The 27,910-nt window shown below is 45.8% G+C and overlaps 1 protein-coding gene across 1 annotated transcript in view; it reads right to left on the minus strand.

Moving 5' to 3' along the window:
• Window positions 1–27,910, minus strand: part of zfpm2a (zinc finger protein, FOG family member 2a) — a 126,413-nt gene that overhangs the window by 35,645 nt on the left and 62,858 nt on the right. Inside the window, exon 5 of the mRNA XM_056444751.1 lies at window positions 16,991–17,102. Within this exon, the coding sequence (XP_056300726.1) occupies window positions 16,991–17,102 (112 nt within the window). The remainder of the gene's footprint in view (window positions 1–16,990; window positions 17,103–27,910) is intronic.

A 27,910-nucleotide genomic window follows, 5' to 3' on the forward strand; every position in this document is an offset into this window, starting at 1 on the left:
ACTAGCCTCAGACCCCAGCATGCACTACCCTCAGACCCTAGAATACACTAGCCTCAGACCCCAGCATACACTAGCCTCAGATCCTAGTATACACTAGCCTCAGACCCCAGCATACACTAGCCTCAGACCCTAGTATACACTAGCCTCAGACCCCAGCATACACTACCCTCAGACCCTTGCATACACTAGCCTCAGACCCTAGCATACACTAGCCTCAGACCCTAGCATACACTAGCCTCAGACCCCAGCATACACTAGCCTCAGACCCTAGTATACACTAGCCTCAGACCCTAGTATACACTAGCCTCAGACCCCAGCATTCACTAGCCTCAGACTCTAGTATACACTAGCCTCAGACCCTTGCATACACTACCCTCAGACCCCAGCATACACTAGCCTCAGACCCTAGCATACACTAGCCTCAGACCCTAGCATACACTACCCTCAGACCCTAGTATACACTAGCCTCAGACCCCAGCATACACTACCCTCAGACCCTTGCATACACTAGCCTCAGACCCTAGCATACACTAGCCTCAGACCCTAGCATACACTAGCCTCAGACCCCAGCATACACTAGCCTCAGACCCCAGCATACACTAGCCTCAGACCCTAGCATACACTAGCCTCAGACCCCAGCATACACTAGCCTCAGACCCTAGTATACACTAGCCTCAGACTCTATAATACACTAGCCTCAGACCCTTGCATACACTAGCCTCAGACCCTTGCATACACTAGCCTCAGACCCTAGCATACACTAGCCTCAGACCCCAGCATACACTAGCCTCAGACCCTAGCATACACTAGCCTCAGACTCTATAATACACTAGCCTCAGACCCTAGTATACACTAGCCTCAGACCCGAGCATACACTAGCCTCAGACCCTTGCATACACTAGCCTCAGACCCCAGGATACACTAGCCTCAGACCCTAGCATACACTAGCCTCAGACTCTATAATACACTAGCCTCAGACCCTAGCATACACTAGCCTCAGACCCCAGCATACACTAGCCTCAGACCCTAGCATACACTAGCCTCAGACCCTAGCATACACTAGCCTCAGACCCTAGCATACACTAGCCTCAGACTCTATAATACACTAGCCTCAGACCCTTGCATACACTAGCCTCAGACCCTAGCATACACTAGCCTCAGACCCTAGCATACACTAGCCTCAGACCCTAGCATACACTAGCCTCAAACCCCAGCATACACTAGCCTCAGACCCGAGCATACACTAGCCTCAGACCCTTGCATACACTAGCCTCAGACCCCAGCATACACTAGCCTCAGACCCTTGCATACACTACCCTCAGACCCCAGCATACACTAGCCTCAGACCCTAGTATACACTAGCCTCAGACTCTATAATACACTAGCCTCAGACCCTAGCATACACTAGCCTCAGACCCCAGCATACACTAGCCTCAGACCCTAGCATACACTAGCCTCAGACCCTAGCATACACTAGCCTCAGACCCTAGCATACACTAGCCTCAGACTCTATAATACACTAGCCTCAGACCCTTGCATACACTAGCCTCAGACCCTAGCATACACTAGCCTCAGACCCTAGCATACACTAGCCTCAGACCCTAGCATACACTAGCCTCAAACCCCAGCATACACTAGCCTCAGACCCGAGCATACACTAGCCTCAGACCCTTGCATACACTAGCCTCAGACCCCAGCATACACTAGCCTCAGACCCTTGCATACACTACCCTCAGACCCCAGCATACACTAGCCTCAGACCCTAGTATACACTAGCCTCAGACCCTAGTATACACTAGCCTCAGACCCTAGTATACACTAGCCTCAGACCCCAGCATACACTAGCCTCAGACCCTAGTATACACTAGCCTCAGACCCTAGTATACACTACCCTCAGACCCCAGCATACACTAGCCTCAGACCCTAGTATACACTAGCCCCAGACCCTAGTATACACTAGCCTCAGACCCCAGCATACACTAGCCTCAGACTCTAGTATACACTAGCCTCAGACCCTTGCATACACTACCCTCAGACCCCAGCATACACTAGCCTCAGACCCTAGTATACACTAGCCTCAGACCCTAGTATACACTAGCCTCAGACCCCAGCATACACTAGCCTCAGACTCTAGTATACACTAGCCTCAGACCCTTGCATACACTACCCTCAGACCCCAGCATACACTAGCCTCAGACCCTAGCATACACTAGCCTCAGACCCTAGCATACACTACCCTCAGACCCTAGTATACACTACCCTCAGACCCTAGTATACACTACCCTCAGACCCTTGCATACACTAGCCTCAGACCCTAGCATACACTAGCCTCAGACCCTAGCATACACTAGCCTCAGACCGCAGCATACACTAGCCTCAGACCCTAGCATACACTAGCCTCAGACCCTTGCATACACTAGCCTCAGACCCTAGCATACACTAGCCTCAGACCCTAGCATACACTAGCCTCAGACCCCAGCATACACTAGCCTCAGACCCTAGCATACACTACCCTCAGACCCTTGCATACACTAGCCTCAGACCCTAGCATACACTAGCCTCAGACCCTAGCATACACTAGCCTCAGACCCCAGCATACACTAGCCTCAGACCCTAGCATACACTAGCCTCAGACCCTAGTATACACTAGCCTCAGACCCTAGTATACACTACCCTCAGACCCCAGCATACACTAGCCTCAGACCCTAGTATACACTAGCCTCAGACCCTAGTATACACTAGCCTCAGACCCCAGCATACACTAGCCTCAGACTCTAGTATACACTAGCCTCAGACCCTTGCATACACTACCCTCAGACCCCAGCATACACTAGCCTCAGACTCTAGTATACACTACCCTCAGACCCCAGCATACACTAGCCTCAGACCCCAGCATACACTAGCCTCAGACTCTAGTATACACTAGCCTCAGACCCTAGTATACACTAGCCTCAGACCCTAGTATACACTAGCCTCAGACCCTAGTATACACTAGCCTCAGACCCCAGCATACACTAGCCTCAGACTCTAGTATACACTAGCCTCAGACCCTTGCATACACTACCCTCAGACCCCAGCATACACTAGCCTCAGACCCTAGTATACACTAGCCTCAGACCCTAGTATACACTAGCCTCAGACCCCAGCATTCACTAGCCTCAGACTCTAGTATACACTAGCCTCAGACCCTTGCCTACACTACCCTCAGACCCCAGCATACACTAGCCTCAGACCCTAGCATACACTAGCCTCAGACCCTAGCATACACTACCCTCAGACCCTAGTATACACTAGCCTCAGACCCCAGCATACACTACCCTCAGACCCTTGCATACACTAGCCTCAGACCCTAGCATACACTAGCCTCAGACCCTAGCATACACTAGCCTCAGACCCCAGCATACACTAGCCTCAGACCCTAGTATACACTAGCCTCAGACCCTAGTATACACTAGCCTCAGACCCCAGCATTCACTAGCCTCAGACTCTAGTATACACTAGCCTCAGACCCTTGCATACACTACCCTCAGACCCCAGCATACACTAGCCTCAGACCCTAGCATACACTAGCCTCAGACCCTAGCATACACTACCCTCAGACCCTAGTATACACTAGCCTCAGACCCCAGCATACACTACCCTCAGACCCTTGCATACACTAGCCTCAGACCCTAGCATTCACTAGCCTCATACCCTAGCATACACTAGCCTCAGACCCCAGCATACACTAGCCTCAGACCCCAGCATACACTAGCCTCAGACCCTAGCATACACTAGCCTCAGACCCCAGCATATACTAGCCTCAGACCCTAGTATACACTAGCCTCAGACTCTATAATACACTAGCCTCAGACCCTTGCATACACTAGCCTCAGACCCTTGCATACACTAGCCTCAGACCCTAGCATACACTAGCCTCAGACCCCAGCATACACTAGCCTCAGACCCTAGCATACACTAGCCTCAGACTCTATAATACACTAGCCTCAGACCCTAGTATACACTAGCCTCAGACCCGAGCATACACTAGCCTCAGACCCTTGCATACACTAGCCTCAGACCCCAGGATACACTAGCCTCAGACCCTAGCATACACTAGCCTCAGACTCTATAATACACTAGCCTCAGACCCTAGCATACACTAGCCTCAGACCCCAGCATACACTAGCCTCAGACCCTAGCATACACTAGCCTCAGACCCTAGCATACACTAGCCTCAGACCCTAGCATACACTAGCCTCAGACTCTATAATACACTAGCCTCAGACCCTTGCATACACTAGCCTCAGACCCTAGCATACACTAGCCTCAGACCCTAGCATACACTAGCCTCAGACCCTAGCATACACTAGCCTCAAACCCCAGCATACACTAGCCTCAGACCCGAGCATACACTAGCCTCAGACCCTTGCATACACTAGCCTCAGACCCCAGCATACACTAGCCTCAGACCCTTGCATACACTACCCTCAGACCCCAGCATACACTAGCCTCAGACCCTAGTATACACTAGCCTCAGACCCTAGTATACACTAGCCTCAGACCCCAGCATACACTAGCCTCAGACCCTAGCATACACTAGCCTCAAACCCCAGCATACACTAGCCTCAGACCCGAGCATACACTAGCCTCAGACCCTTGCATACACTAGCCTCAGACCCCAGCATACACTAGCCTCAGACCCTTGCATACACTACCCTCAGACCCCAGCATACACTAGCCTCAGACCCTAGTATACACTAGCCTCAGACCCTAGTATACACTAGCCTCAGACCCTAGTATACACTAGCCTCAGACCCCAGCATACACTAGCCTCAGACCCTAGTATACACTAGCCTCAGACCCTAGTATACACTACCCTCAGACCCCAGCATACACTAGCCTCAGACCCTAGTATACACTAGCCCCAGACCCTAGTATACACTAGCCTCAGACCCCAGCATACACTAGCCTCAGACTCTAGTATACACTAGCCTCAGACCCTTGCATACACTACCCTCAGACCCTAGCATACACTAGCCTCAGACCCTAGTATACACTAGCCTCAGACCCCAGCATACACTAGCCTCAGACTCTAGTATACACTAGCCTCAGACCCTTGCATACACTACCCTCAGACCCCAGCATACACTAGCCTCAGACCCTAGCATACACTAGCCTCAGACCCTAGCATACACTACCCTCAGACCCTAGTATACACTACCCTCAGACCCTAGTATACACTACCCTCAGACCCTTGCATACACTAGCCTCAGACCGTAGCATACACTAGCCTCAGACCCTAGCATACACTAGCCTCAGACCCCAGCATACACTAGCCTCAGACCCTAGCATACACTAGCCTCAGACCCTTGCATACACTAGCTTCAGACCCTAGCATACACTAGCCTCAGACCCTAGCATACACTAGCCTCAGACCCCAGCATACACTAGCCTCAGACCCTAGCATACACTACCCTCAGACCCTTGCATACACTAGCCTCAGACCCTAGCATACACTAGCCTCAGACCCTAGCATACACTAGCCTCAGACCCCAGCATACACTAGCCTCAGACCCTAGCATACACTAGCCTCAGACCCTAGTATACACTAGCCTCAGACCCTAGTATACACTACCTCAGACCCCAGCATACACTAGCCTCAGACCCTAGTATACACTAGCCTCAGACCCTAGTATACACTAGCCTCAGACCCCAGCATACACTAGCCTCAGACTCTAGTATACACTAGCCTCAGACCCTTGCATACACTACCCTCAGACCCCAGCATACACTAGCCTCAGACTCTAGTATACACTACCCTCAGACCCCAGCATACACTAGCCTCAGACCCCAGCATACACTAGCCTCAGACTCTAGTATACACTAGCCTCAGACCCTAGCATACACTAGCCTCAGACCCTAGCATACACTACCCTCAGACCCTAGTATACACTACCCTCAGACCCTATTATACACTAGCCTCAGACCCCAGCATACACTACCCTCAGACCCTTGCATACACTAGCCTCAGACCCTAGCATACACTAGCCTCAGACCCTAGCATACACTAGCCTCAGACCCCAGCATACACTAGCCTCAGACCCTAGCATACACTAGCCTCAGACCCTAGCATACACTAGCCTCATACTCTATAATACACTAGCCTCAGACCCTTGCATACACTAGCCTCAGACCCTAGCATACACTAGCTTCAGACCCTAGCATACACTAGCCTCAGACCCCAGCATACACTAGCCTCAGACCCTAGCATACACTAGCCTCAGACTCTATAATACACTAGCCTCAGACCCTTGCATACACTAGCCTCAGACCCTAGCATACACTAGCCTCAGACTCTATAATACACTAGCCTCAGACCCTTGCATACACTAGCCTCAGACCCTAGCATACACTAGCCTCAGACCCCAGCATACACTAGCCTCAGACCCTAGTATACACTAGCCTCAGACTCTATAATACACTAGCCTCAGACCCTTGCATACACTAGCCTCAGACCCTTGCATACACTAGCCTCAGACCCTAGTATACACTAGCCTCAGACCCGAGCATACACTAGCCTCAGACCCTTGCATACACTAGCCTCAGACCCCAGCATACACTAGCCTCAGACCCTAGTATACACTAGCCTCAGACCCGAGCATACACTAGCCTCAGACCCCAGCATACACGAACCTCAGACCCGAGCATACACTAGCCTCAGACCCTTGCATACAATAGCCTCAGACCCCAGCATACACTAGCCTCAGACCCGAGCATACACTAGCCTCAGACCCCAGCATACACTAGCCTCAGACCCCAGCATACACTAGCCTCAGACCCGAGCATACACTAGCCGGCGGCCGGCGAGGAGGCAGGATGTAATCTCCAGGAGCTGTTGATACAGGGGTCAAAGGGATTAAAATGGTGGAGGTGCTGGCTGTAAGGAGAGGCTGTGGCGTAGCGGCGGGAGCAGCGGGCGAGCCACCCCACAACACAGAGGAGTGGGGAGATTACAGGGGGAATGGCGCGAGGGGGATTCCTGCGAGGAGAAGTGACTCCAAATGGCAATCGGAACACAGCATTAGTAGCCACTACTCAACGGTATGCAGGCTTAGCGGCTGAGGTGGTCATGTTCTCTGTGCCGGTCAGGTGATGCTCGCTTTCTATAGGTGACAGGTGAAAGAAAAACATGGGTGGAAGGAAAGCTGAACTCCACTCCACATGAGGACTGTTACCTCTGCTCAGCCTCTATGCTCTGTAACTGACTCAAGGATTTCAGAGCCAGAAAGAGGAGGAAAGAAGAAACAACTTAAACACACCAGGCCAACTTTGCTGGGTAACATCGAGCAAGGATGTCTGTCTGAGGTTTTTCTTCTTCTTTTTTTACCGAGCCCCTTCATGCCTATGCAAACCTCACATGGTTTGGATGGAGTTCCATCAACAAAACATGTCAATCACCTCTCCGTGAAAAAGGCAGAGATACGAGACTGAACCCTATCTCACGCAGACCCAAATACTGTACTCACAGCTTCCATTTCACAGTCTGTGGGAGAGCGCAGTTCAAATATCTCACATCACATTTTTTTTCCTTCAATCCAAGGGCTCAGATTCCAGTTACATTTTACATTGAATAGACCTGTGTTTCCAGCAGTCTAACCCTCTTCTAGTACGCTGGCTAGTGGAGCGATGACAGATTGGTTTCCACTCACTGCACGGGGGAGCACAATGAAGTGGCTTTGACAGAGTTAAGAGAAACAGTGCATCAGTGCCCCCTACCCCTCCCTTCATCCCTCTTTTTCTGTACACACACAAACACACACACACACACACACACACACAAAGACACACACCACACTGCTCTTCCGCTCTCCCTCCTTTTCCCTCTCGCTCTCTTCCCTGGGGCTCGAAGAATGGATGGATGGCCCTGTCTGACCTGGACGACACTGATGTCTGGTCCTCCACACTGCAGTACCTACAGCAGGCCTGTCTCCACACATACACGCACACGCACACACACACATCACACACACACACACACACACACACACACAAGGAGCCAGGGCACCCATCTCCGTCACCCAGCGCCGACAGGCAGAGGTCAGCAGAGCTCAGGCACTAAAGCAACCTGGAGGAGGAGCAGCCAATAGGAGTGTCACAAGGCTGAACAACCTTTAACATGTAAAAACAGCGCAGTTACTTTACTGTAAATGACAGTATGAACAGTAAGTGATCTCAGTTTATTGGCAAAATGGTTAAACTGCCACGTGAGGAACTGCATCTTTAGTGGATGATTCAGAATGCCACAGTTCACGTCCAATTCTAATTACGAGTTCCACAGAGTTCGGAGTGGTGGGTCTGCACAAGGGCTGGTTAGTGACACCAATCCAGTACCCTTGAAGTAATACCGATACCATCGCAAAGACAAAGACTGGGCACTAAGAGACCTAACCTTCACCATACTAATACCTCAACTCAGATTATCTGCCTCTACCAATTACTAATCTGATACAAGTGTTTTTTTAGAACCTGTATGGCGCCTTAAAACCTCAGTCTCTATCCGAACCGGTTCTTTGGCATCTTGCACCAAACAGAAGCCAACCCTGATTTCCAACCTTTGCACAGGATTGGAGTAGAGATGAAACACGCATTAGCCAAGCTTCCCTCTTGCTGTATTCACAACTCGTATCACATTAGCCAAATTGCTACAACTCCACCTTTCAAAGCTCATTGTCGAACCCGCCGCACGCTTCCCTGTGTCCTTACCCATGGCATTGGACTTTAAGAGGGGCGGAATAGCGAAGATCCCGTGAGCAGATAGGCGCGATAAAAGCATTCCCCGATAAGGCCTTAATGCTAGAGGTGGCTTGGTGCTCCTCCGTGCGCTGCAATGAGAAAAGAGAAACGGTGATATCACACTGATACGGCCCTCTAAAGACTACGGGGGCTGTGGGTTTGGTTTTTTCTTCTCCCACGCAGGTGGATGTACAATCAATAAAATGGATTAGCTGCAGAGGTATGTATAAAGGTTATCGCAGAGTTGTGCCGTATGAACACAGCGGCGACCCCACCAAACTATTTTGTAATGCGCCAAGCTATTTCTTCAGAGTAAATCTGATTATATTTTCCCCGGCCTAAGAATTGATTTGCAGGGGGGGTATACATTATCAAAAGGAGACAAAAATGGCTCCAGCAGACCTCATGAGGCTGGAATTGTTCTAACTCTGTTCTCTAAGCTTGCGGTATCATCGCAGAAGGTTTTTCTTTCTTCCACTGTCATGTCTTCTTTTTCTTCCCCTTCACTGTGGGATTTTCTCTCTCTCCCCTCCCCACCCACCGTAGTATGATCATATCCTCTCTCCCTCAGTGCATCAGAGTTACACACAGAGTCAGTTTCACTTGTTTAGTTCCACTCTCTGCAGTGTGTGAGTCAACCCTCAGAGAGACTTTCACCGTGTGGTTTTCCATCACACTGACTGACGATCTAAACACCCCCCCACCCCAGTGAGTCCTCTATCACTCTCCCTCCATCTCTCACGATCATGCTCTCTGAACACACACACACACACACACACACCCTGACCCCCTTTGAGTCTGATGAAAAGCCCCCCCCCAACCTCCTTCCAACTCCCCAAAAAAGAGCTGTGTGGATGTGCAGAAAGGCCCTTCTCTCCAGCTCTCAGCTTTTGTCTCTGATTATCCCTACACACACACGCACATGCACCGACCCACACACACACACACACACACACACACACACACATAGACACACACGCGCCCCTCCACGACCCCCTACATCCTCTCTCCCACTCACACACTCATCTTCTCAACCTGCTCCAGGATCTGATGTGTTTGTGTGTGTGTGTGTGCACGTGTTTGTGTGCATGTGTGTGTGCACGCATGTGTGTGTGTGTGTGTGTGTGTGGTTTGACTCTGACCAATGGCATCCAACAGCAGGGCTTTATCCTGAAGCACACTGACAATGCTTTTCACACCTACTTACCACAGCAGAGACGGGGGCACTGGGCTGCATCGTGCACCCGGGCCTAACAGCAGGCATAAGGGCTTTGAGAAGACACACACACGCACACAGACACACACACAGAATGGACTCTCTTTAATTACTGACTCAAGATCCCGCCAGTAGATTAAAGAAGTCTCGCAGAAGCTTATTTTCATATATCCGCAGAATTCTTTCAATGAATATGAAAAACGTCGGTTGATTATGCCGTTAAGGCAGGGGGAGTTAGGAAGAGAAATATAAAGTACATATAATCACATTAACGTGCAGTGATTAATGTAGTAAAACGTGATCTTTTTTCTTTCTTTCTGTATCTCAACACATTCAACTCTGAGGAAACATGCTCCAAATATTAAGAAGCTGCTTCTCTAAAATCCACTTAGTTCTGTGTGTGAGGACGTGTCCCATTCTCATACAGCGAGGGAGGGCGATGCCCGCTATGCACTTGCAGTATTTTGAGCATTAGTCCCAGACGTACAATCATCCTTCCTGCTTGATCAATACCGACGCATTTCTCATCATCGATTATACAATTATAGCGAAGGTAAATCTGTGACACGCTCTGGTGTACGAGCATCAACCAGACTGAGGGGAAGAGGAGAAGCCTTCCTCTTCGCTCACTCCTTTTTCTCTCTCTTTTTTTATGAAACGTGGTGCTTAAAGCGAGCTCAGCGTAGTCCAGGTACTTCACTCAGATGATTATAATGCCACGAGGGTGCAATACATCACTCTTATTAGCCACACTGCAGCACAATGGTATCATAATTAATGGTCGCAGCAGGATTGAACGCTGCCCTGACATGGAAAAGTGGGCCTACTTAAGCTCTACAAGGCATTTAAATATGCAGAGTGAATGGCACAACCCAAACCCTCCTGCTCTACGGACAGCCCGCGCTCATTAGCCTGACACCTCTCCGTGGCACTGATACAAGGACGCTCACAACACTAGTCACAGGCACACGCGCGGAAAATGAAAAAAGAAAAATGAAAAAAAAGAACGTGCGTGCGGACCACATGCCGCAAAAAAAATGGCTGCGTGAGATTGAGAAGAACAATCTGGTCCCCTCATCAGTGCCCATCACTTTCCTCCCCATATTGTTGCTTTTTGTCTCCTGGCTTAGTCCACACTGAATGCAGGATGGACGTATATGTGTCAGCGGCCATTATTCAGATTTTGGGTAATGGCGTCCGTGTGTCTTCACAGTGAATGTGGGTGCTGTGGCAGCGTGTGGCGTCTGGAGCTACGGCGTGTAGCACGGGGAAGCTGGCTGCCGAATGGCGGGAGAACAATGCACATAAAAGGCTACCGGAGGAAATGTTTGGAGCTGACGTCTTTTACATGGCTCTGAATGGATCAACGTGTGTGTGTGTGTGTGTGTGTGGTTTTTTGCTCAAAAGTGAGGCAGAAATAAATAAAATGGGGGCGAAAACGCCCTCTTGAACATGTCTGTAGAAGAAAATACTAAGAGTGTGTGTTCCCATCTCACTGGAAAGCGCATGTTACAAAATGCCCGCACTCCTAAACTGCATGTGTGGGATGGTTAAGTCCTTTCAGACACTCACCCACACACACACACATGCACACACGCACACCCACACACACGCACGTACACACACACACACACACACACACACACACACACACACACACACACACACACACACACACACACACACACCATTCCTTCTCCTCTTCCTTGCCACAAAGCAGCTTTCCAACTTCTCCTCTCCTCCTAATGTGGCGGCTTGCAGCCACATTTGCAGCCTCGTTGCTCAAACAGCTGCCAAAAGCCTAAAAACCGGCTCACTCCAGCCTGACCGTACCGAGTTATCGTGCGGCTCAGTGCAATCAATTATTGCTGCAGTGGAATCATTAATAATTTCCTAATGAAAACGATTCTGTTGATCTGTTGTCTTTTAATTAAACATAATTAGTCTGCTGCTCGGAGCCGTGGTGGGGGACTCCTTTAGGGTACAATTTTGTTTTAATACACTGATAATGAAATTTTTACATTGTGTCAGTTGTTTAGTTATTATTCAGTCACACTATTTCGCTATGTTCCCAGATAACAGATAATAACCCTTGCACCTCCTATTCACCGCAGTCATTTTAAAAGGAGGAGGGTTGAAATGAACAATTACATTGTGAACTGTGAGAGTCCTCTCACTGTGCAATGCTGCATGCTGCCAGGCAGCAGAGCTTCATCTCTGTTGGGAGACTCAAAATATGTTTGGCGACACATTTTGAGGCTACTATTAAAGAGTCAAGCAGACACTACATCTGTCCAGGCAGGTCGTACTCGTTCATCTTTTGCCTCAGGGATCCACAGCTCTGGAGCAGTAAAATGATCAAATGAAGGCATTAAAAAAAAAGAAGAAAAATCGGATTGTGAAGACTTAGTGAATATGAAATAATACAAAGCCAGTTGGCTAATTTGGCACTGTCCGGGCTTATGTAAAATGGCCCAGTTACATTGGTCCATTTCTGCACCAACAATGGGGTTGAGTGGCTCTGGAGACTTATTGGACATGCTGTATCTGAATGTGGTCTGGCTTAAGAGGCTTACAGTTGAAAAGTTTAGGTGACCTCTGAATAATGCCACATAATGTGGCCCCATTGAGTGTGCATAGTTTCAATGGGTTCAGATAGCAGGTATGGGGGAGGCACAATGATGGCTGAATAGAAAGTCATATATTCTACTGTAGACCTAAAAATGATACTTAAAGTGGATGTTAAATGGATCTGTACTTGTAGAACGCCAATCCTCTGATTGAAGGACGACCTGCTCACCACTGAGCCACAGTCGCCCCAACATGATGGGACCATGTTAGCTGTAGAGAGGAACTCAAAGGGGGGGCGGGGTACTTAGTGCCTTACACTTGCGTTCTTACGCCCATTTCTTACAATGCAGAGCTCCGAAGGACAGTGGCGCTAAATGCTGCACATTGATTGATGGATAGATGGCAGGATATTATTGGTTGAAATCTGGACCAGCTTATGTAGCCACATGTCATATTTGTATTTTACGATTGGATTTTGATATATGAATACGGAGAAATGTATTTATTTGTTCATATAATGTTAAATATGAGCGGGAATGTGATCTATAAGGTTTAACAATTCTATATTTCATCTGGACTTTAATATGAAACAGGAATTTAAAAGATTCTATACAAATATAATTAAATATAATAATACAATATATATAATATAATAATATATATATAATACAATGTTGCCTTACATTAAGAGTAATTTAATTTTCAAGAATACACCCAATCGGCTGAGGGGATGTAGTCCAGACAGAGACGCTACGGTGGGGGGGGGGGGGGGGGGGGGGATGAGCCGATTGGCTGAGAGGAACCAACAAGGCGGATTCAGGAGTTGTGTCGATATGCAAAGGTGTAAGAACATAAACCCAGAAAACAACCCATAAAATAAAAAGTCTGAGGGTGACCGCTTCAGAGTTTCTTCCAGTCCCACATGCACCATCCTGCTGTAAGTACCAAACAAGTATTAATCCCTAAAGATTCCCAAAAAATGCACAATTGTTGAAGGAAACGATTCCTATTCATGTCCTGTTTTCAAAGATTTACATTTTTCAGCAGGTTAAGGTCAGAAAGTTTTGAAAAGCATTAGTTTTATTTTCATGGTGTTTGTTCACAGAAACCCAACAGTTGCTCAAATCTTCCCATGGAGCAGGTTTTTGCAGCATTTTGAACAGACACATCCAACTGGGAGAAAGAATGAAAAAATCAAAATAACGACGTGCCTCTGTTGAATCTCTCAGCTGCATTGTTTATCAATCTGTTGTTTATCGGTACTGAAAATCCTCCACAGATTTCTCTCTCTCTCTGGGTTCCTGTCTGTCACTCTCTTCCCCTCTCGCTCCCCCTCCATCTCCAGCGTTACTGTAACATATAATTACTCTGCAGGCTTGCTGCCTGTTTCTTCTAACTTCGGGGGTTCAAAGAAACCGTCGGAGTGTGGAGGAGAGCATTGTGGGAGTTCCAGGTGGATTTCTCGATAATGAGTAAGCGCGCTGCTCGAGTCGAGAGTTTTAGTAATGGCTGGCTGCGAAGGCTCTTCTTGGGAGTTTAATGTAAAACAAACAGCTGACAGACTGGGAAAAAAAAACATACTGCACTTTCCCACTTCCTCTCGCTGCCTCTCATTTTGGGGTAAACGGAAGTTTGGATTCATATTCATTGGATGGCTCTGTGAATCCTAATTTAGGTCATTTAAAATGCCTTAAACATTAGCCCTCACTTCTAATTTCTGTAAATGGGTGAAATGCCGGACACAACGATACTGACGGAAGACACGGGAGTAAATGTGGGATCCCAAAAGTAAATCTATATTTGACACTATAGGCTTGTCTCGGTGCAGATGACCGGAGGCGCCCGATGGGGGACCTGAATGCACCTCCCTGCTGCTTGTTACACACTCCAGTGCATGTATTATACATAACACGCTGCGAGGAATATAACTCCCAGAGGAATCCTTTGGCTGAGTCCTGTCCTCTCTCAGAATATGTCTCCAAAGTTCAGGTGGTGGAAAAAAAAAATGTAATGCAGAAATCATAGACAGAACACTCAGCAGAAAGCTACAGCAATTCAAACCAATCACCAGTCCTCACTTGGAGATACTACCCCATAGATTCACCCTGGCGAGCATCCAAAGTGAACCGCTACTATCTTTGCATGCAGCCATAAAGAAAAGCCGAGACCACTGAAAGGTAAGCCAAAGCATATTCTTGCAAAGCATACTGGGTATTGAGATATTCACTGTTTTCCATAAGTGACGCATCTGCAGGGAGCAATGAAACAGCCTGCATAGGGTGAAGATATAAACAGTCGAGGCCTCAGCCTTTTTTTTTTTTCAAGGTGGGAAGAGAGTTCCTGTTTCTTTTCCCCCATTTTGAGTAAACGCAATAAACACGACTCTGACGCCACTTCAAAAACTGGAGCAAAAAAAAAGAAGGCCGGATTCAGAATTGAATTCGACAAAGTTTTCGGGTTATTTTCTTTCAGGGCGCTGACATTCAATTTCAGTGTCACCTCCAGAGGGTGCAGAAGAATGAGCGGCATCAAACACTTTCTGAACTTACTCCCAAAAAAAGAAAAAAAGAAAAAACGACTGGCCAGGAGCAAAATGTGGAGAGAGAGCCGAGAAAAAAACGGACACCCAACCAATTTATCCAAAGCTCTCATGTGGCAGAGCTGCTACAAAGCTGCTGGAGTCAAGAACACTGCCGGAAGTTTTGTACCACGTGATCTCATGGTAGCACATTTCACAAATGTATTGTTGCAGTTTTCATGATGAGAAAACTACAAATTCCTCTGAAAAAAAAAAAATACTTTCATCACCCAACACACAACTTTTAGAAAAATGTGCAGAATTAAATGCTGCCCCCCCCCCCCCCTCCTCGTCTCTGAGGTAGCAATAGATACTTAACTTTTACTTATTTAAATTAATTCTTGGTATTCAACATCCTCTCTATTATCGTTTGTCATCAGCGTTAGGAGATTCATCTTGGGTGGTGGTGGGGAGATTTACTGTAATGAACTTATGCAGCACAACACAGAACAACTTTCACAAGGGGATGTCTGCCGATGTTATTGTGTTTAATTTAATAAGGTCAAATGGGAAGTGGCAAACAAAAGGAAATGTCAAGAGACACACAGCCGAGGTGATGGTGATGATGATGATGATGATGATGATCATCATCCTGAGATAGCATCATCATGAAGAGTGGCAGAGACTACAAAATATAGTGAGCAATCCTGTTACGCCCCCCCCCCCTTTTTTTCTTCTTTTTTTTGTTTTATACAGTCGGTCTCTGAGCAAAAAAGATTAGAAGATTTTAAAGAAGTCCATAATCTTCTTTCACAGCTTATCAAAACTTTAATGATTTGGTGATAAAGAGCACAAAGTTAAGTAGCCGGTTAAGAGGATAACTCCCAGTGCAGTCGAGTGATTAGTAGATGAGAATTGGGAGACAAAATCCCGGTTGCAAATCCCACTCCTGCCACTTATTCACTTTGAGGGTAGAAGAAGCTCCATTTCAGCTTTACTTTGGTGTGTGTGTGTGTGTGTGTGTACTTGTCGGGGGTTATTGTTACGGGGTAATCACTTTTTGAAAAGTGATAAATAGAGCCTCTCCTTTGCTCTTTTTTCGAAATCCAAAATAACATCTCTATTTACGTGTTTATTTTTTCCGCCCCTTTAAAAAATAAAAAACCTGGCTCTTTTCATGTGTAGTGAGGCTCAGACTGTCATGGCTTTACAGTCCAAGCATCTCCTCATGCAATCTGTGCACATCCCGCATTGGGCCACTTTAATGAGGGCAACCATGCTCCAGATTGAGGGGGTTTCTCATCAGAGACAGAGTCACTTGTTTTTTATTTTTTTTTGGTGGTTTAAAGGGTGAAGGCAGGATTTTTTATTTTTCCTTTTTTTTTTTCTGGAGAGATATGCATTTACATGAATGCATATTCGGTGCTGTCTGATTTATTAAAAGATGCACCATGAATTGAAATGGTGAGCTCCAACTCCACTTGTGCTTTGCTCGCTATCTGCACTGAGATAGAGATTCACTGAGTATGAAAGAGGGGGAAAAAGAAGAGGGGCAGGGGGGGGCATTAATTACCTTGTGAAATCTAAAGACCATTAACTTTGTGTGTCAAGTGATGTTTCTCAGTTCCTAATCAGAGTTTTAGTGATATAAATGACTCTGGAGTAAAACAGATATGGTGTGTGTGTGTCCTCGCAGTGCAATTATTTCCGCGTGTTTGTGACTTTGAGAAGTGAGCAAGAGAAAAAGAGAGAGAGAAAAAAAAAGTAGAAGAAAGAGAAAGAAGGAGAGAGACGGGCAGCTGGGGAGAGGTGGAGTGGATGGAGGATTGTCAGTGTTTTTTGTTTGTTTGTTTTCCGCGGCGGCGGTGCTGTGTGGCGTGTTGACAGATAACAGGAAGCTGCTTGCTTACCTTTGCTGTACACCACACAGTTGTTCTTGTTGTCTTCCGCTCCCTGCCAAGTCACATCCAGCAGCCACCTGGGGCCGGCGCTCAGCACCACCGGGACCGTGCTCTTCGTCTTCTGGACGGGGACAGATAACACACACTAATCATTCGCTTATTCCGGTGATTAAAGAAACATTAATAACCACTGAGTTGCGCTCCTCTGCTTCTCTGAATGTCTGTAAACACACAATTTGAGAAACTATACACCATGAAACCTAAGTCCACCCCAATCCTCTTTTTCTTCTGGTTCCTTATTTTTTACAATGCTGGGAAGATTTGAGCAGGTTGTTGTGTGTGTGTGTGTGTGTGTGTGAGTGTATGAGGTTGCACCGTTGTTGCAGTCGTGACAAATGGGTGCAAGAGAGTCAAAAAGGGAGGAATAATGGTCCAGGATTGAACCCCAATGATTCAGCATCCGATCCCTTAAAGATTAGAAAAGAACATCTCTGGGATTTATGTAAAAAGGAAGAAAGGAAGAAAAGGCTGCCGACTCTCAGGGAGGAGGAAGCGAGTGAACTTTGGGCACATTGTGCCTCGGTATCGCCAGGATCTCACCACTTCCTGAAAACAAGCAGGGGAGAATTTAAAGAATCAGTATCCATTTCAAAGGCTGATTGAGGTTAGGGTTTTTTATAATATGCCGGTCCAACACAAAATTATTCTGAATGCTGTAAGGTCGTTTTTCTTCCCCGGTCAGGGGTCAAACGTGGGAGTTTATTCCATCGGAAAGAAGAAAAGAAGAAAAGAGGGAGATAGAGTGCACCATCCACCGTGGTGTCACTGGGATCTTGCTCTATTTATCCTTGTGTGATTTCCTGCTCTGCTGTATTTTGTTTTTCTGGTGCCCCTCTTTCCTCTCGCCTCTTAAAATGGTGGCGTGAGCGTGTGGGCAGCAGCAGCAGCAGCCGGGTACAGTGGGACTATTATTACTCCGAGGCAGAACGTCAGTATTTCAAGGCCGTTGTACTTTTGAACCTCCTCCTTCATTAGGATGTTACAGGAATAGTTGAGCGGAGAGAAGTCGGGCTGCGAGTGCCATCCCGACACTTTCATTTATTTCTCCGTTGCGAGGTGACAGGACGGCTTCCGTCTGCCTCACGCATTAGAAGAAACGCGTTCCACTTCCTGCTCCCCTTCCTGCTCCCCTTCCTGCTCCCCTTTCTCCCCCGCAGAAGGCAAACAACCTTCAAGGATAAATGCAAATGTCACATGCTAAAGGTCTGAATCGGCACAGATATGCACAAGAGATGAGCACAGGCAGTGTGCTGCATGCCCCTCCCCCCCCACTCCTCCTCCTCCTCCTCTTCCTCCAGCTTCCCATTTCTCTCACCGTGAACTCTCTCCAGTCTGAGGCTGGAGGACAAACTGATTTTTCTTTTTCTTTCTGAAAGCGTTTATTTACTAACAGCAAATACATCTCGGGGAGATGATAGCAATCTGTTTGGATTTTGTCTGCAAATGAAAGACTCTAAATATAAATATTCTATATATATATATAGAATAGAGAGAGAGAGAGAGAGAGATCTATCTCTATATTTATATCTATCTGCACGCTGGCAAACTACACTGCCAAACTGATCAAACACAGACAGTAAATTGTGTCTGTTGATATTCTTATTCCTTCTCCTGGCATCCTCTTATCCCATCCTGGCAGCAGATATGAGAGAGAGAGAGAGAGAGAGAGAGGGGTCCTCTGTAATTTAAGTCATCCTCAATTTCACATTTCAAATTAGCTTCACAATAAAGTCTTCTATCTGCTAACCTGAAAGTCTCACAGCCTGTCAAAGGAGCAGAGCAGACCGGTCCGATTGTTGCTAGGACGACTATCTGAAATGGGAATCAGATTAACCCTTCCTTAGTCCTTAGATCTCCAGACTGGAGCCATCTCTTATTCAGCAGCGAGAGGCCTCTCCGCCGTCCCTCTGAGCCTCTGGGAATTCATCATATTCCAGCTGCTCTCAATGGGAGCCAAAATACCACCTGAACTAGAAGTCTTCCCATTGTTAGCAACGGGCTCAACAATTATTACAGCAATCCAGATTAATCCTTCAGTTGCTGCCGCGATAGAAACTTTGACCACGGGTATTATATTTGATTTAATCTCGATGCACCACTATTTTCTTTCACGACCATTCGCCGCTGCAGATCTACATAATGCATCGATCACCACAATGGTGGCCCGGTGCTTTGTGAGCGCGCCGCATGTACCAGACATCACGGAGACAAAGAAACGCAGACTGCACACTACATATATATATATTTAGGACTAAAACGCAGCGGCATCGGCGGGAAGGGGGAGGAGCCAAATGCAAATGGAAAGGGCCTGAGTGACCGAGGCCTGAAGAAATGCAAACTGACAGGCAGAACATTTAGCCTCCCCCCCCCGGGAAGAGAGGGAGACGCACGGTAAACAAACTCATCTGAACAAGCAGAGGATATGACGTATGGGAGCTCGTTCCTGTCCACGACACTTTAACAACATGCTGACCCTTGTTGGATATTAAATATGTCACCTACAAAAAAACTAAAAATCTCATTGGATATTGCTCGTTTGATTTGAGGTATTTTCAAAAATAAATATTGAAATGAAGAGATGTTAGAAAACAAGTCCATATGTGTTTGGCTTGTGGAGGTATAGTGTTTAGTATCAGTTTACACACTCTCATCCCTGTCAGGGTGATAGTATAAAGTGTGTTATGGTTTATCCTCCCTCTGCCTTCACTCCAGTGGTTTCAATACTCTGCCGGTGTGTTTTTTATTATTATTTTTCTCCTCCTCCCTGAGCCCTGTTGCCGTTCCCCGTGTAAGAGATACAGAGACCGAAACAGTGTAGTCAGCGAGGAAGTGATTACAAACTGATGCTTCCAAATTCGCTATAAAATGAAAATCAATATTTCCACAAGTTGCTGCAACATAAAAGATAACCTTCATTGATTTTTTTTTCTTCTCGACTTAGGCCTCTGTGATAAGATCTAATATAAATTTTCAGCCACACGGATTTGGATCAGAGCGGAGCAGCAGAGGCTGAGCGATAAGTTCCCCGCACATCTCTCAGAGTTGGATTTTTTTTGTACCTCCATCCTTCCCCCGCAGCCCTTGCTCCCTCTTCCAAGGCAGGGCTGTACGAGTTATAATTGGTCCTGTGTGAGCGAAAGCTTCTATCAGGAATCTGTTCTAATTTTTATTACTGAGAAGCTAAAGCCTGTTCCAGATAATTTGGAAATTTCAGGGGAATTGTGATAGAGCTGATGGCACAGCCGGACCGACTCCAGGAAGGAGCTAACCTGTAATAGCCTCTGTGGCTGCGCTGATTAAATGTTGCCATAGATGAAAGACCTGCCACCACCGCAATAAATTAACCAATCACACAAATCCCAAGTCGCTACTAATCCCTCCTTGATACCATGATCCTCTGATCAGCTGAAGGAGGTGAAGAAGAAAGTGGCTCGTGACACTCAGCCTCCCTCTAACGCGCTGCTTCCCGTGTAAACAACAAGCTAATGATATCGCCGCTGACCATTTCACCACCACTGGCTACTCTTAACCCCCTCGTGGTCAGGGCAGGTGAAATCGATACGAACCTTGGTGGGAATGATTATTTTCCCCTATGGCTTTTTTTCCTCTTTTTTTTTCTCTCCTCTTCTCTCCCTCCACCAAGGTCACTGACTGCCACTGTATCTGTCTTGATCCCACAGCTGCAGGATTTAGACAACTGAGAGATCAGAACCGCTCCGTCTGAATATCTCCACACATTCATTGGCTTTCAACACCCACTCGGTGTCAAGGAGTGACATTTTATTTTGTCTTTTCCTAAAAAAAGCAAAAACACCAGGCAAATAACGGCATTAACATCTTTTGGATGAGGATTATAAAACACCTGATGAATTTGAAAATCTGATAGATTTATATGAAACACATTTGACCCATTAAAAGGCAACATAACGCAACGTCCAAGATCAATCACAGTTTCCCTCTTCCCTACACAATTACACTCCCACACAACTTAAATAAAATAAACTTAAACTCTTGCGCTCTCAATTACGTCCCGAGGTAATTGTATTGTCTCCAGATCGTGGTCGCAGTTTCAAACGGTTTGAAACACGTGGTTTTTGCAACAAAAGAACACCAACGACAGTCTCCTGACCCCGGACCTCCTCCATATGCGGACTGCTGTGGACTTTAAACTTATTTTAAAGCCAACTCAATCCACGACATAATCGGTTTCCCCTCTAAACGTACACTACCGTTCAAAAGTTTGGGGTCATCCAGACAATTTTGTGTCTTCCATGAAAACTCACTTTTATTTATCAAATGAATTTGAAAATTGAATAGAAAATATAGTCAAGACATTAACAAGGTTAGAAATAATGATTAATATTTGAAGTATTAATTTTGTTCTTCAAACTTCAAGCTCAAAGGAAGGCCAGTTGTATAGATTATATCACCAGCATAACGGTTTTCAGCTGTGCTAACATAATTGCACAAGGGTTTTCAAATCAGATATTAGTCTTCTAAGGCGATTAGCAAACACAATGTACCATTAGAACACTGGAGTGATAGTTGATGGAAATGGGCCTCTACACTCAAAAAAACGATTCAAGCCCTTCTTAGAGGTGACACATTTAAATATTGTTTGATACATTTAAATAAATCAATTACAAAAATAGATATTTATATTTAATGGGTGTAACACAAAATGTATGAATACTTTCATTTATGAGATTTATTTAGGTTAGATGGTGTGCATATCAACTCAAAATAAATGTGTTTCATTGAGGACTACCCTTTGCGCATGCGCCAGCTGAAAATCAGTTGTTTACATGAGGTGAAGACATTTTCATGGCTGTACGGTGGTGTAGTGGCTAGCACTGTCGCCCCAAAGCCAGAGGTCCGTGGGTTCATTTCCCAGTCGGGGCGTTCCTTCTGTGTGGATTTAGCATATTTTGTTAGTTAGTTAGTTTATATTTCGAGTTGGACAAACACAAATTAATTTAATTTAATGAATATCGTTATTTTATTTGAGATGTATTTGATACAAATGAGTTGGACTAACTTAATTAAATTTTATTGCACTGATGTGCTAAATTTGAGTTGGAGTTGCATATAATTATTGGATGGAAAACCTGCCAACAATTTAATTGAGTTCATCCAATGAGTCATTTCTTTGAGTGTATACACCTATGGAGATATTTCATTAGAAACCAGACACTTCCACCTAGAATAGCCATTTACCACATTAACAATGTATAGTGTGTATTTTTGATTAATGTTATCTTTATTGAAAAAACAGTGCTTTTCTTTGAAAAATAAAGACATTTCTAAGTGACCCCAAACTTTTGAACGGTAGTGTATAATTCACATGTTTCGTAGTATGTGAATGCCATTTTGAGGAGCGCCATGTCCTTTCTGAGGATACTACCAGTATAAGAAGAAGAAAAAAGAGCTTATGTTTGGTTACGTCGAGTTTATATGTTCTCTGTTTCTAACATGGGAGGAGGGATAAAGGATTTGTACCTGTTCACCAGTCACTTTACAGCAGGCAGCACACTCACACCTTGATAACGTCCATTGCAATTAGTTGTTCACTGCCATGAAACAAATTGCATGTGGTCAACTGGAAATTTCATTAAGGGAGATTTTCCTCTAGCCCTCGTTATCGCTCTGCGTATTAATATTTTCTTAGCCTCAAGGATGGATGGGTTGCAAGGGTCTTTATTATTATTTTTTTTTAGTTGAATGAAAACAGTCTGTGTTCTCTCACCGCTATATCCACGCCGTGTGTGTTATGCTTCATTATGGCTGCTGCATGTTTATTTTTCTCCATTGCATCCTGGAATAAGATCAACATCCTACATGAAGTGAGAAAAACCATCATCCCTCAAGTCTGCTTTGTGTCATTCCCTCCTTCTTCTAAATGGCCGTGGTTACATCTGAAATGAAAAGATACCCACAAATGGCTCTCACCCCCCCCCCCCCCTCTCCCTCTCTCTCTCTAAGGCTATAGCATCTGCTATGGGGAGACTAAATAACAGAAATATGCAGGAATTGCACACTAATTCCCTTTAGAGATAGATCTTGGCTGCTGCCCTCTCATAAATCAGAGTATTTCGATATGAAATGAGGCAAGCTGCTCTAATCATTTCTGCATTTCAAATTGGATCACTGGCTCAATCGCTTGGCTTTTAAACTGCTTGCCTAAGAGCAAATGTGAGGTGGGAGATAATTCAGCCGAAATCTCTGCTGCTCTGTGCCGCAGTTAGTTTACTGCTTGAATGCAAGAGAATGCCTTTCTCTCTCTTCTTCCTCCCCCTCTTCTTCTTCTTCCTCCCTCAGCCCATCTTTCTCTTTTCAACTTTGTTAAATTGACTTTTCATTTTCAAAAATAGATTAAATTGAGAGAGTCACTGCTGTTCTTTAAAGGGACCCCCATCACTTTATTGGGCTGCTGCGCTTTGGGGAGTCAATATTTCCTCATTTAAATCACCTTTTATCCTGCTGACTGGAGACTGTAAGCATCAAAGTTAGCTGTTGCTTATTTCCCTCCATTGAAATGGCCACACATGCTCGTATTCATATTGTATGCTGGTTGCTGGTTTAAGACACGACAGAGTGGTCATGAGGCCGACCAGCGATTGGCTGATTAGGGAGCAATGCTGAGTTATTAGCGGCGCATCTCGAAATGATTTTGCAGTGTTACTTTTCAAAGTGAATCTTACTAAATTAGGGAGGGAAGAGATGCAGGGGGGGGGGCTCTCCATCCTCTGTGCTCCATTCCTCGAGACCTTAGGGTGCATTGAGGTGCTCCAACAGTTTAGAGTAAGCTGTTCCTGCCCTGCAGACAAGCAGATCATTTCCTTTTACCATCAATTGTTTTGCTTTTCTTATTCTTCCCTTTGATATGCTTCCTTTTACATTCCCTTGTTTCCTTTCCTGATGCATTTCCTTTTGATATTATTTTCCCTTTTCTCTCCTCGTACTTCCTTTCCTCATTTTATCTCCTATCCTATCCTCTCTAGTCTCTTCTTTCCTTTTTATTCTTTTCCTTTGCTCTCCCTTACTTTCCTTATTCATCTCCTAACCTCTATCATCTCTCCTTTCCTACCCTATATCTTGTTTCGCTATTCCTTTCCTCATCTTTCCTTTTCTCCTCATTTCATACTCTCATCTCTCTTTTACTATCGTTCCCTTATTCGTCGCTTATCATTTATTTTCCTTTCCTCTTCTTCTCTTTTCTTTCCTCCTTTCATCTAATTTCTAATTTTGCTATTCCTTTCCTTTCCTCTCTGTGTCTTTCCTTTCCTCCTCATCTCCTCTCTCATCTCTCCCATCATGTCCTTTCCCTATTTGTATTTCCTATCTGCTCCTCTCCTCTCCTTTTCTCCTCTCATCTCTCCTTTCCTTTATTATTTGTACATCACCCTCACTTCTCTCTACTGCTCCAGTCCCACTTCTTTCCCTCCAGCCATTGAGCATCATTCCACAATGTGCCCAACTTTCTTTGTAGCGGAGAACGTTTAATTCAACTTCTCGAGTAAATGCGCGTGTACTTCTGTAACTATGTCAAATGTGATTAATGCGTATGTATGAGTATGTCCATCAGAACTATTTGAAGTTGTAAACAAGAGAAAGCTGAATTTGTAATACATGCGCTCCAGGACTTAATCATATCTTGGAGGTATGAGTGGAGGTATGAACATGCACACACACACACACACACACTGGTCAGGGGACCGAACAGCCCTGTCGCTTCACTTCTCACTGTTTGAATTACTCGAAATTTCCCATTTGAATTCCATTGGGAGGAACGTGTTTGATCTCTGGATGTAAGCTGGAGCTGTGTGAGGGAACATAATGGGGGAACCCGGAGCCAGTAATGTTCACCTGTATGGATGTTACCGTGGCCCCTGGGGGTCAAGGTGGCGAGTGGCGTATTCTCTGGACAGAACCACTCGCTCTCTGTCAGGAATAAACATGCATGTTCTGGGGGTGGGTGGGGGTGTGTGATTTCTTCAAAGAAGGAAAAGGAGAACTCAGGAGTCAATAAGTCAATGGGGTCATGACAAATCTGTGCTCTCATAACCACACGAGGAAGACTAGGATCAGTCAGAGGCAGCAAATAAAGACAAACAATAAAGTAGTCGGCATGATGCTTGAATAAAGCCCCTGACTTTAGATAAACCCCTGTGCCCCCTCTAGGTATTGGATTTTAATATTCTTTTGAACTCCCCTCTCTCCTCTGGTGGAATTTCATGATGTATTATAGCATCTGTATGTGAATTCATATTTCAGTTGACTCTCTCGGAGCCCTGCCCATATCAAAGTGGACAGAATCATAATTATTGTCATCGCAAAGTGCAACAAATTAAAAAACTAAAAATAATTTTAAACCAAGAAGAGAGAGAGGAAACAAACCAACGGTATGCTTGATTTGCACACCACCTGATGGTCCACATATTGCTGCAGTGCGGAGTAGTTTGATCCCCCGGGTACCTCAGAGAGGTCCGGAAAAAGGCCGACAATATTTACACCAAGTTAAGTAAATAAGATAGAGATGGTGAACTTGGCCCTCGCTAAATGCATTAGACGTGAACTCCCTTATCAGAGTCTCAGCACGCTGACTGGTAAAAGATGGTTTCTGGAGCTGGAAATGGTCTTTGTTACCCAATTAGTTTGCCGACGACCCCGCAGTATAATATTCCCTTTGACAGCCTCATACACATCCATCTAATGAGGTGCTGTCGGACCACCGGGGAGTGAGTGAACACTGTCCAGACCTTCATCTTCTCCAGCACCTATCAGCTTTCTTATCATCAATGCTAACCTTTTTTTTTTGTCAGAGGAATTGAATTTCTTTCGGTTCATACGGACTCGTTTTGACAGAGCTCGTCTTTGGTCGGCCCCGATCCAACTAGGCTGAGGATCAGAGGGCTAAGGCCAGGACAGGGGCAAGGAGGACTTATCAAGGTCCACCAGCAGGGGCTTGCCTCCCTGTAGGGTGCCAGTCCTTCTACTCTCTGAAGGAGGTGAAGCAAGCGAAAGCCCCTTCGCTTCCCGCGCCAATGTGACAAGAGAGGGATAAAACGGCCTAAACTCTGAAGATGCTTGTGTACAGAGCTCTTTGCTGTAAATAATATTTGATTTTTGATAGGTTTTAAAGTCTCATCTGCTCACAACCAGCACTGCAACATTACATTTGTACAATTGCAGCTGATGGAGAGGGATGGGTCAACAATCAACAACTCTCTGACCATCAACAACACTCCTCTGACTTTACTTTGAATTCTCACCACTTTTTCAAGAAAGTTGTTTCAACATTTCGACAGTGACAGATGGCAAAGCAGCTGCACCACTCAACTTCGTTTCACTTTTCTTCTTCTTCTTCTTCTTCTTCTTCTTCTTCTTCTTCTTCTTCTTCTTCTTCTTCTTCTTCTTCTTCTTCTTCCTCTCCAGCCTTTGCTGCAACATGTGTATTTACGTTTTGGATAGTCCTTCATCGTGAAGACATATTGCGTGCTGTGTAACGAGGTGAGTATGCGTGCAGCCGGAGTTCTGAGCTCCACTAGTGCTGCCTGTGCAGTGTGAAACCTGCTCTGCTTGTCTACCTGTTCATTTCTATCGCAACAACAGAAGTGACTCACAGACTCTAAAGATCAGTGTGGAGGCGACAGCGCGTGACGTAGGTGTTTGTGCGACCCCGAACTGAACAGTTGTTCAGGAAGGTCAATGCTCACATCAAGCTGTCTGACGGGGTGTTTATGGCCTCCAGGAAACATAAGCATCTCTTCAGTGTGACAGGTTGACTGTGTATCTCTCTCAGATGGGCCACTGGCAGGCAGCACCCAGGTAGTTGTGTGTGAGTGGCCCAGGGACACCCAGCTCACCCTCCTCTAGCCCCCCGTGGGTGTGTGAAGAGCGCCCATACCCCCCCCCCCCCCCCTCCCCGAGGACCTGCACTGTGGGGCTTTGGTCCTGCTCTGCTGCAGGAAGACAGCAGCCTGTCTATCTGTGAACAGGAGAATGGGCACATCTGTGAGGATGAAGCCATTCATGTCATTACAGCGACATGAGCAATGTTTCCTTAGTGTGAGATCTGCACAACAACGCTCGCTCATCTTATCTAGAATCTACCTGCTGCACAGAGAGCGGCAGAGGACAAATAAATGACTGAATGAAAGCATCTTCAGCGTTTTTAGATGATTGTGGCCACATTTTCACAACAATAACATTGTGTGCAACCAAATCCGATTTGCAGCGGCAGACAGGAAACAGACAACAGGAAGTGGTGGAAGACGAATATATATTCAGATCCTTTACTTGAGTAAAAGTTGCGAGATTCAAAATCCCACTTGAGTAGAGAAGTAATATCAGTTTGAGTGTTTTATTATAATATATTGCACCTTAAGGTCTAAGTGTAATCAATATAATGACATTGTACATTCAAGGTTTATAATTATATTTTAATTTAAAATCTCAATCTCTAAAGTGATCGGTAACTATAGCTGTGTAATAAATGTAGTGATAGATACGCTGTCTATGGAAGTGTGAAGTAGCATAAAGGTGAATCTGGTGAAAGCAGACATGCTGGAGGAGTGAAAGGACATGAAAAATGTTTAATTTCAACATTGTAATATCAACGCGTTTATCTTCAACAGTGAGAGATGAAGAGGGAATAACATGGACTTCATTTGGAGAGATGACCTAATGTCTAAGATACCAATGCGTCAAAATCATAAACACGACGAGCTGTTGGTCGCCATCTCTATATTTGTGTTGATCACTGGATCCTTGGCATGTTGGGGGGTTCTGCCATGTAAGTTTGGGTGTGGTTGTGTTGTGATGTAAGGGACGGGCACAATGTCAGGTTGACTTATAGATCAAGTATCT

Source organism: Pseudoliparis swirei, chromosome 22 (genome assembly GCF_029220125.1).
Source record: "Pseudoliparis swirei isolate HS2019 ecotype Mariana Trench chromosome 22, NWPU_hadal_v1, whole genome shotgun sequence".
NCBI lineage: Eukaryota > Metazoa > Chordata > Actinopteri > Perciformes > Liparidae > Pseudoliparis > Pseudoliparis swirei.